The 11,839-nt window shown below is 40.1% G+C and overlaps 1 protein-coding gene across 1 annotated transcript in view; it reads right to left on the bottom strand.

The window, feature by feature from the left end:
* Positions 1-1,886: 1,886 nt before the first annotated feature.
* SLC9A9 (solute carrier family 9 member A9) overlaps positions 1,887-11,839 on the bottom strand; it is a 316,631-nt gene continuing 306,678 nt past the window's right edge. The window contains exons 15-16 of the mRNA XM_048864122.2: positions 3,565-3,670; positions 1,887-3,106 (exon numbers count right to left, since the gene is read on the bottom strand). Of these exons, the coding sequence (XP_048720079.1) occupies positions 2,885-3,106; positions 3,565-3,670 (328 nt within the window). The 3' untranslated portion in view covers positions 1,887-2,884. The remainder of the gene's footprint in view (positions 3,107-3,564; positions 3,671-11,839) is intronic.

Below are 11,839 nucleotides of genomic sequence, written 5' to 3'. Positions count from 1 at the left end.
TCACTAGGTGCTCGTCTCTCCTTGTGCTGTGAGGTACTCGTCGACCCTGCCCACCTTGTGCCCCCCAGTGCACAATTCCATCCTCCTTTGGGCCACTCAGGGCACAATGACAGTTTTCAGAGTAACAGCCGTGTTAGTCTGTATTCGCAAAAAGAAAAGGAGTACTTGTAGCACCTTAGAGACTAACCAATTTATTTGAGCATAAGCTTTCGTGAGCTACAGCTCACTTCATCGGATGCATACTGTGGAAAGTATAGAAGATCTTTTTATACACACAAAGAATGTAAAAATGGGTGTTTACCACTACAAAAGGTTTTCTCTCCCCCCACCCCACTCTCCTGCTGGTAATAGCTTATCTAAAGTGATCACTCTCCTTACAATGTGTATGATAATCAAGTTGGGCCATTTCCAGCACAAATCCAGGTTTTCTCCCCCCCCGCCCCGCCCCAAACCCACTCTCCTGTTGAATGTGTATGATAATCAAGGTGGGCCATTTCCAGCACAAATCCAGGGTTTAACAAGAACGTCTGGGGGGGAGGGTAGGAAAAAACAAGGGGAAATAGGCTTGAATAGAGACTGGGAGTGGCTAAGTCATTATGCAAGGTAACCTATTTCCCCTTGTTTTTTCCTACCCTCACCCCCCCCCAGACGTTCTTGTTAAACCCTGGATTTGTGCTGGAAATGGCCCACCTTGATTATCATACACATTGTAAGGAGAGTGATCACTTTAGATAAGCTATTACCAGCAGGAGAGTGGGGTAGGGGGAGAGAAAACCTTTTGTAGTGGTAAACACCCATTTTTTCATGCTTTGTGTGTATAAAAAGATCTTCTATACTTTCCACAGTATGCATCCGATGAAGTGAGCTGTAGCTCACAAAAGCTTATGCTCAAGTAAATTGGTTAGTCTCTAAGGTGCCACAAGTACTCCTTTTCTTTTTTCAGGGCATAACACCATGTTCCTCATTTCTTCTTTTTTCTCTATCCCTTCATGCAGCCCGGGTACGCAGCTTCCCTCACCCCACCCCGCCCCCCAAGCTAGATTTGGCAAGATGGGGAGTTGCAAATCCACCACTTTTCCTCCAGACAACCTAATATAGAATAGCCCCCCCTCCGGGGACTAACATCCTTTGAATCCCCTTGATTATTATTTTAAGGGGGGGGGAGGCCAATTTAAGCTTCTGATATTTCAGAAAAGCACCTAGGACTTGTGTTAAATTTATGCTTAGAGCAGCTGGTCGAGTTTTAAATCCAACCAGCAATTATTTAGCCTGGAAAAGAATGATTAAAACTGGATTATATTTAAGTTTGTGTTTCTGTTTCCATCTGTGATGGAATCAAAACCCATTCAGTTTTATGATCATTCACTGTTTCATTGGGATGACTTGTTTCCACACACATCCTCCCCCATGGCTTAGAAATGTCTTGGTTAAGAATGACCTTGTTCAAAACTTTCTCTCATGGTTTAACTTTCATGGTAGGAACACTTTCAAGCAATGCGATAAACAACTTATGCTGCATCTGAGCTGAAAACTCCTGTGCTGAGAAGATATAGAGTCAGATTTTAAATGTTAGAGACATGCCCCTGTGCACATGCATTCACAATACCCAATTTATATGTGCAAATGCCTGATACTGGTACATCATGATCTGTTAGGTGCATGACTGACCATGTGTGAATTCATATGCTGAATTTATGCAAACAGAGCTGGTATTTCCATACCTAAATCTTTCTCTCATTTGTCTATCTAGGTTTTACCATCTTACTTATCACTGTAATATCTAAGTGCCAAATGTAAATGTGTGATTATGCACATCTCACTTTGAAAAATCTTATCTTAAAAAGTAAACTCTTTTGCATGATTTTTTGTATATATATATATATAATATACATAATACATATATAATACACACACACACACAACCAAACAAAATAAAACCCAGCTCCCAAGAAGCTCAAATCAAAATACAAACTTGGAATGTTTTTACACAACAAAAAACAAATTGTTCCCATCACACAAGCTGTGTATAAAAACCTATTGCTAAGCTATAGCAACAAATGCATTGTGGGATAAGTGTAATTGCTGTATACCATAGTGATCATGATCAATCAAAATAATAATAAAAAGTTCTGTTATTGATTTATTTAGCTTGAACGGCTAATATAGCAATGCCCAGTTTTTGTGTTCTGAATTAACCCTTTGCAGCCCAGGGTGTGAAACTTATTTTTGCTGAAGCATCCAATTCGACTGACTATCTAGAAAATGCCAAATGCTGTAAGCATTAAGTGGGAGTCTTAAACCTTTGTACAGAGAAAGTAGCTGCCCAAAGTTTGCATTTGTACAAAAGAAATTTCCAACTGTCCCATTGGTGATATGTCTGCCCAGGAGCAACTTTGTAAAAAGTTCTATGATCATCTGAGCATGGTCGTGTTAATCAAATATCTCTCCTCCACACCTGAATTAATTAACAAAGAGAACATTCAGAAATCTGTGTCTTTATGTGCGCACCAAGTACAATCGATGCTGTGAGTGCATCTGTAATATGCCTAAAGAAAAGGAGTACTTGTGGCACCTTAGAGACTAACCAATTTATTTGAGCATGAGCTTTCGTGAGCTGTAATATGCCTGTAGCAGACAGTGCCTTCAATTTCATTAATAAAAATTGCCACTGTCAAAACATTACATTTAGTTGTGTAGCAGATATGGATGATGATAATGATAAATCCTCATTTCTCCAGGCACCAGAAGATACATTTGACAAGGTTTTGATTCTCTTCAATTTATGCTTTTAATACATTTTCTAGCTTCTTACCAACACTGCCTCATAAGTTTGGCTTGTATTCCTTCATGTTCCATGCATTTCTTGTGATTACATTTGTACTGCTCATGCCAATGAATTCAACTGGGTTTGTGCTGGAGTGTGTTCAAGATGGAGTTCACATCCTCCTAATCCAAGGTCTCCTTCATGAATGTTTTCCTTGCCTGGAGTCTGGGGTGAGTCTATTCTGGCCTGTGCCAGCACTGGAACAGGATTGGGGGCTTCATAATTTATAGTCAGTTCATCATTATTCACGATACAGTCCCTGTCATCATCCTTCAGCGGCTCCTGTGTTTTAAAAAGGAAAAGGGACCCTAATCAGTGACAATTTCCCAGAAATGGAAGGGATGGGATTCCATTTTAATATTTTCAGTGTTAATGATTAATATCAACCATTAATTACAGTGACCTCATTTTGATTTTTATCAGTTTGAAGCAAGGGGCTGCCTACCATTTCCTCCTTCTGCGTACCATTGGAAACCAGGTCTTAGGTATCTAAAGTAGGTCACCCGAAAAGCCACAGTACTAATACTTAGTAGCCACTTTTGAAAATGGGGCTGTACTTTTTCACCCCTATCCGCCACTATGAAATGACAGCCATATAGTTTCTAGTCTTGTTAAAGGCTTGATCCAAAGCCCTTTGAAATCAAATAATGTAAACGCTTCCATTAATTACAATGGGCTTTACATCAGGTTCTAAATGCTATTCACAAAGTTTAATGCACACACTATATATATATACTTACTCCATATGCTTTAGGGCTAGTTAGCAGTCTGGCAATGGGATTACACCATTCAGGTAATGTTGTTGTAAGCGGTGGACCAGCATGGGTTAAAATGGGCTTCAAATACCTGTGAAGTCTGTCAAGGAATATCTCCCATAATATGTATATTGGTGCTAACAAGTTTCTCTATTACAACAGATAATTTTATAATAAAGCAGAAGATAATCATGCAATTAAAGGAAAATCTAGGAGATGGCTTGTGTTTAGACACCCATCAGTCCATTCATTCAGCCATCATCCACTTTAGATTAGTGTGTCTACAAAGCCATTTGATGTTCAGAGTCTGTCAAATATGGCACCATACCAGCTTAGCTAGACACACCATGACATAAAAGAGACAAGAGGGAATGGGAAGAGAGGAACGTATAATAAGAGCTCCATGTTTAGCATTTTCAGCTAATGTCTGTGATATTGGGAAAATGTTTCCTACGCAAAAGGATATACAAAACAATTTAAGATTTAGCTGTATGAGCCATATTGCATAAAAGATCCAGTGACAGGGAGTTTTCTGTTTTATTGAAATCGCACACTCAGTGTTTTATAAAATCAATGCCTCTCTTCACCGGCAAATGTATTTAATCAAACATTAACAGCTTCTTTATAGCTGGGGAGTAAGCATAATTTGTTTTCTGGAATGCTTTATTTTCAGTATTCAACATATTCATTTTACACTTCATACATCAATGCTCCTTTATATGAAATTATGTAAGTAAGATTGTAACAGGCGTTTTCTATTGTATTGCTCCTGTCTTTCCAATCTTTTCATCCAAAAGTGCTTTATTGAGATAAAAGAAAAACCTGCTCATCTTTAGCAATTATATCGTCCTTATATCTGCCACTAAAGATTTTCCCAAGAGCACCTCAGGTTGACTTATCTCCTCTGCTACTTTTGCTCACAGTGTAATTTTCACTGTTTTATGGGAAGCCAGTTGTAGGCTATTTTCTCTGCTGAGGAAAATTTCCTCTTCTGGATTGCTGGCTATTTTCTTTTGTTAAAGATTCTAGGAAAGGAAGGGAAAGGAAAATAAAAGGAACAGATGTAAAGCTACTGTCCATGAGCTCTATAGCAGTATCATGGAAGTACAGAACAAACCAGTAACAAAGTGTGTTTAGGTTAACTCTTTCAGTGCCTCAACTTCATTAGTTATTTGTTTAATGCTTATAGGGTATTTAACACTATACAACACACAAAGCACAGGCACTCTATGTCCTGAAGAACTTACAGGCTAAATAAAGCAGACGTAGAGATTTAGTCATAGATTAATTGATTTCTAAGGCCAGAATGAACCATTCGATCATCTGGTCTGCTCTCCTGTATATCACAGGCCGTAAAATTTAACCCAGTTACCCCCATCTAATATGTTCACCTAAATCATATATGTCAGAAAGGCACCTAGTCTTGATTTGATTATATCAAGAGATGGAGAAGCTCTGATGAAGAACATTGGGAAGCTCAAAGGAAGGGGATGGCTAGGATTTTTTATTTAAATGTTAAAATTGTTGACTTGCTTCTTAGGGACATCACGGATCAAGGGCTTTATTAGGGATTAGCTTGGCTTCCCAGAATAGGAATATCCTGTGCTTATGGCGCAGCATGGAAAAATTCATGGGGCCATTTATGTGTGAAACAGATGAACGGGGTATTGAGACTGACATCAGTGAGGGAGAGGATTAGACTGACACACTAAAAGACAAAGTTGGAGATGGAGGCTGAGGAGGACAGTAGGGCCTTGAATGGGAGGACAAGAAGTTTAAACCAGATAATCAATAAGTTAAGCAGCTGTCCAATTAGTTATATTCTGTTCGATTTAGCTCTTGTTAAAGTCAATGGACGCAGCCTCATTGATGTCAGTGGTAGTTGCCTTTTGAAAGTAAGGTAGGCTAAAAGGTCTCTGGGAGTTGTTATACATTTTGTAGGTATTTAATTATAAACAGCATATCTCATGCTACTAGTACTATTATTTTCTTATTTTGTGAAAGGAGATTCTTCTTGAGAAATAGTCAACATGGTTTTTGTAAAGGGAAATCATGCCTCACCAATCTACTAGAATTCTTTGAGGGGATCAACAAGCAGGCGGAAAAAGGAGATCCAGTGGATATAGTGTATTCAGATTTTCAGAAAGCCTTTGACAAGGTCCCTCACCAAAGGCTCTTAAGCAAAATAAGCAGTCAAGGGATAAGAGGGAAGGTCCTCTCATGGATTGGTAACTGGTTAAAAGATAGGAAACAAAGGGTAGGAATAAATGGTCAGTTTTCAGAATGGAGAGAGGTAAATAGTGGTGTCCCCCAGGGATCTGTACTGGGCCCAGTCCTATTTAACATATTCATAAACGATCTGGAAAAAGGGGTAAACAGTGAGGTGGCAAAATTTGCAGATGATACAAAATTACTCAAGATAGTTAAGTCCCGGGCAGATTGCAAAAGGATCTCACAAAACTGGGTGACTGGGTAACAAAATGGCAGATGAAATTTAATGTTGATAAATTCTAAGTAATGCACATTGGCAAACATAATCCTAACTATACATATACAATGATGGGGTCTAAATTAGCTGTTACCACTCAAGAAAGAAATCTTGGAGTCATTGTGGATAGGTCTCTGAAATCTTCCACTCAATGTGCAGCGGCAGTCAAAAAAGCAAACAGAATGTTCGGAATCAGCAAGAAAGGGATAGATAATAAGACAGAAAATATCACATTGCCTCTATATAAATCCATGGCATGCCCACACCTTGAATACTGTGTGCAGATGTGGTTGCCCCCTCTCAAAAAAGATATATTGGAATTGGAAAAGGTTCAGAAAAGGGCAACAAAAATGATTAGGGGTATAGAATGGGTTCCATATGAGGAGAGATTAGTAAGACTGGGACTTTTCAGCTTGGAAAAGAGGCGACTAAGGGGGGATATGATAGAGGTCTATGCAATCATGAGTGGTAGAGAGAAAGTAAATAAGGAAGTGTAAGTTATTCCTTCTCATAATACAAGAACAAGAGGCCACCAAATGAAATTAATAGATAGCAGGTTTAAAACAAACACAAGAAAGTATTTTTTTCACGCAATGCACTGTCAACCTCTGGAACTCCTTGCCAGAGGGTGTTGTGAAGGCCAATACTATAATGGGGTTCAAAAGGGAGCTAGATAGATTCATGGAAGATAGGTCCATCAATGGCTATTAGCCAGGATGGGCAGGAATGGTGTCCCTAGCCTCTGTTTGCCAGAAGCTGGGATTGGGTGACAGGGCATGGATCACTTGATGATAACCTGTCTGTTCGTTCCCTTTGGGGCACCTGCTGTTGGCCACTGTCAGAGGGCAAGATACTGGGCTCGATGGACCTTTGGTCTGACCCAGTATGGCTGTTCTTATGTTCTTCCTTTAGCAGGATGATCTGAGTTCTGGCCTCACTAGGAAGTTTTGAGAAGCCATGTTGTGAAGCATAATAACAATTTGAATGTCCTTATTTGCTGTGTGATTGACTGTAGACTTTGAGAGGTAATTTATATTTTGCCTACAACAGCAAAATCCTTGGAGATAGAAAAGGTGGACACAGCTCTGAAATACCTGTTGGACAGCTCCTGTGGACCTGTAAAAATACAGGCCAGAGTGAGCTATGGTTTTAAATTGAGTTTGGATTTTAGCATGAGTGATAGGCCTAGAGCCTGCGATTAAAATGAATGAAATTATGAAAAAGAAAAATTGTTTGAGTTTAACTTGTATTGGCTAGGGTAGAATTGGTAAGGGTGCTTTGTCAGAGCTTTACTGTACCCCTCTGGAGTCACACCATGATGGGGATGTGTCTCCTGGGCCTGCACCTGTTTGAAGTATTCTCCATATGTGTATATTTTGGATGTAACCAACGTTAAGTGGCCTTTGAGACTAACAAAGGAATGCTTGTGTGGAAACTGTGTCATGGCAAACTTTAATCTTATTAGAAAAATTATTTCCAGCAGAGCCCTACAAAATCCTGTATATGGCCAGAGGGAGAGCTTCACCTTTTCCCTTATCAAAGAGTGATGGCTCTGGGTCTCGAGGCAAACACAGTTCCCCCAAAGACAAACAAGGTATCATTTTATGCAACAGTTATTATTAAAACACCCCATAAAATATGGAACACTTTTTCATACCATTCAAATCCGCTTTCAGCCATTTTTCAGGAAAAATGCAGTTTTCCATGGCAAAGGCAAGCCAGGCTTAAACATACATAAGCCAGGCATAAACAGGTTAATAGTGTAGCATTTCATATGCAAGACATTGCTGCATTATATAATGAAATTTATGTCAGAGGCACAAATCTCTGGAAGTGAATGTCAACACTCCCTGGAGCTTTGCTTTGCTCTTTTGCAGTGTCTCTAATGTTTCTGGTTTGCAGCTTTTTATTCTACAGTGTCTCCTTTGTTAGTACTCCTATTTAAAGCAGACTTTGTAAGTTACGATTATGTCACAGAACTGAGATAAAAGCATAGGTGCTCTCTTTTATATCGATGAGGAAACACTAGTAGGAGACATGCAGAGAGAAAGATATCATTCCTACATGTTCAGAAATGTGGTTTCCTTAAGTAAAAGTTATCTCAGTTCCTTGTTAGATTTTCACTTTGGCAAAGAAAGCAATTTTGATATATGGTATGTGCAGGGCTACAGAAGAAGCTGTTCCATTCTGAAAATGTGTGTGTATTTGTATGTGTGTCACTTGTAAGCCAACATACTTTGTGCTGAGCATATGGCTGAGAGCTGGTGCATGGCTGAGCTGCTGCCAACAGCTGATTTGGACTGTTTGGTCACTGTTCTGTGAGAGCCTGTGTGTGCCCAACTAAGCTGGAGAGGCAATAGCAGGTGACCTCTGGGGGTATAAATACATGCATGGCAGATGTGTCCCAGAAAGGAAAAGGGAAATTTTTAGACAAGATTTCCTTCTGGTATTTGTAGCAAGGAATTCTCTTCAGAGGCTGGGGACCTGTCTACATTGAGTGGTTGAGAGGGGCAGGGCATGATGGTAGGAGATTTAATTATTACGATTGTACACATTTCTTTTTTTGGGGGACCAGGAGAACCAAGAGTGACTTGACTTCAGATATCAGATGCCATGAAGAAGATAATCAGCACTGTAAAACAGTGATGAGAAGGAAGCCATAATTGTGGAACATATTTCAAAAATTACACGTTCCAGGACCTCTCTTATATTTCCTTGAGGGCCAGATTCTGATCTTTGTTTATTGAATTTTTAATCTTAACGATGGAGATCAGCATCTGACCCTGAACTTAGACTGCTAAATAAAAGCTTATGTCTACAGCCTCTCCTTTAGACTTTTCAGAAATGCGACCCCGTTACACACAGAATCCTCTAATTGGGCAACCAAAAAATCTCTTGTGGGATTGAGGTTGTGATGTAGAAAGGAGGGCTCCAATCCATTGGGCATTGGAAAACTATGCTTTTTGTGGATACCCTGCTGCATGGGGATGGGCTCTATCCTACCCATGAGCGAACCAGCCCACTGGCAATTAAAACAAATAACTTTCAGAAGGAATATTTAAACTATACGTAGGAGCTGCTGGAGAATGCTCATGATGTGTTGGTGGGCGCCATCAATATTTTGGATAGAATTTGTTCAGAAGTACTGAATTTTCACAGCTAAGAACAAGAGATGAAAATGAAGCATGGCATCTGTCCAAGCAAAAACAAGATTTTCACTAAAAAGGGATAATAGCAATGGCTGCAATGCTGGGAATTAAAAGTACAAACCTCTTTATGCTAACATTAGGAGCTTAAAACTCAGAATGGGCACAATGGAAAGTCTGGTTTGGACACAGTGGCAGATTAAAGCAGAATTCCTGTGTAAAAGGAGCCAAGTCCTCTGCTGAAGGAGCCCTACAATCTGCTGTTTGTTCAGCATAGGAACTACTGCTATCTTAAGAAAATATAGCATTGGGTTTCCCTTTCCTTCCACTCCCTCCTCTTAAACGGATGGGATTCTTACCCTATGTCTCCCACTATAGGACAGGGGCCTTTCCGTTAATCCCCAGCCTGGCAGGAAATAAGCATTCCATTTGAAAGGCCTCCAGAACTCTGAACTCCATCTGTCTTTTCTCTGCCGGGTGCTGCATAGCACAACTCTCTAATTTTGCTAACAGGAACACTAGAGAGAAGTATGCTGTGGGGTGGTTGCAAAAGGGAGGATGAAGAGAGCAAAAGGAAGGCCTGAAAGCCATGTAGGGGGAAAAGCAAAGATTTCTGTAGTGTGCACGTTAGTTGTATGGCTTGGGTTAGACGTATGGCAGGACAACAGACGGTAAAAACAGAATGATTTAGCCTGGAAGGAAGAAGATTTAAAGGGGACCTAATTGTGCAGATGTGCAGTGTTCCAAATTATGAAGGCCATAGTGAGAACATCTTTCCTTTTAAACTGTCCCATAACAAGAGAACATGTGAACACAATGATAATAAGCGGCACTCAATTTAGAGCAAATAAAAGGATGTACGGCATTACATAGCATATAGTCAGCCTGTGGCATTCACTGTCTTACTAGGTCATTGAGTCAAATACTGTAGCAAGTTTTTTCATAAGGGAAGGATAATCTAATAGACCCAGCAACATTTATAGTTGTGCAAGACAACAGGGCTGCCTCATCTCATCCTTCAGGCTACCTACAGAGGTCAAGAAAGAACCCCTTCTTCCCATGTACAGAACTGCCCACCCAAGAAGATGTACTTGGGTTATTTTCTTTCCTTGATGTCTAAAACATAAGCCTCTGGCTACTGCTGGAGGGTACTAGATGAGTCTGCCACAGTACAGTAAATTCAGTGCTCCTATAATGTGGTTATTGCTGTGTCTGATTAAAGTGTAAAATGCCTTGGTAAATTTTTTTAATGGATTATTTCAACATGCTATTGGAAATGTAGGTATTAGTCAGGCATCTGATTCAAAGAGGGTAAGCCAATTTCTTAATGCCTGCCTACCTCGTGTATCACAGTTCATTATGTTTCCAATGATGGATTTTGAAAAAAGAGATTATGAAAGCCATTTTTGTTTTAATTTGGCATCTTTCTCTTCTGTTTATTGGTGCAATACACTGCACGCATGTACCAATGGAGACATTAATAGAAATAGCGGAAAAGTACAGGTCCGCTTGAATAAGCATGAGGATTTTTCATTCTCAGTGTTTCATTGTTGATAGAGAGGTCAGCTATCGGAGGTCCAATCATGAGTGATTCATAATACAAACCATAGAAACGGCACATGAACAGTATAGTCATTTCATAAATGTGATCTGTTAAGGAAATGTATATCATCACTATGAACATGGCTTTTGTTTGTTCTTCCTTACTGATGTGCCTGGACCAAAGCCCAGTCCAGATCTGATTTCAAATCTCAGTTTGCAGGTCAAACCTCCCATGTAGCGGGTCAGATCTGAAATCCTAAAATTTGGGAAGGTTTGGACTCCCATCCAGATTTCAAAGTGCCAGGTCTGGGAGGGTTCAGATCCATCATTTTTATTCAGACTCATCTAATCTTTTTCCCCTTGATATTTCATAATGGCTCTGTTCAGTCACCTATTCTCTTTTGCACAGAAGTGGGTTCACCAATTTTAAATCCGTTACTCTGAGGTGTTGCCATAACAGGCCCCAAGTATCTTCCTGTTGAACCATTGGGTTAGATTGTGACATTTAGCCATAGCCCTGAACATGTGGATCTCCACTCCCCCAGGGGATAACTCAGGGGTATTTTGCCTCCTGAAGGCACACTAACTTCCCAAATTCCTTTGTCTGCAGGGTACACATGTTTAGAATGGTGCAGCTTCCTTCACCCAACATTCTTAAACAGCTCCATAGGCTGATGCAAAAGGTAGGCAGATTCTGAGTCACAGTTATAGAGTTTAGAGCCAGAAGGGACCACCAGACCATCTTGTCTGTAAATACAACACAGGAGCCCTCCCTCTGCTCTCCTGAAGGATTTTGATTGTCCTTGGCCTTTCGGTGGGACCTGCAAGATGGGGATATACCTAGATGAGGACCATGAATAATTTGACCTCACTTCCTTCTTCCTCTTAATTGCAAAGGTAGAGGAAATCTGGGAGAATCAGAATGTAGCAGTGCAGAAGACAGATAATGAGCAACTGAGAACTGAAACTTGGCCTCTCAAGGCACATATCTTCAAGGATGAAGAAGGAGTTCACCAGGCAGTTCTCTGGAATATAAGTAGGTATATGAGACAATCCCTGCTAATTATATGAGTCCTTGTGACTA

This window comes from Caretta caretta, chromosome 9 (genome assembly GCF_965140235.1).
Source record: "Caretta caretta isolate rCarCar2 chromosome 9, rCarCar1.hap1, whole genome shotgun sequence".
Taxonomy (NCBI): Eukaryota; Metazoa; Chordata; order Testudines; family Cheloniidae; genus Caretta; species Caretta caretta.
Note: the sequence above shows the minus strand (reverse complement) of the source record. Positions and strands in the feature narration are given on the sequence as shown.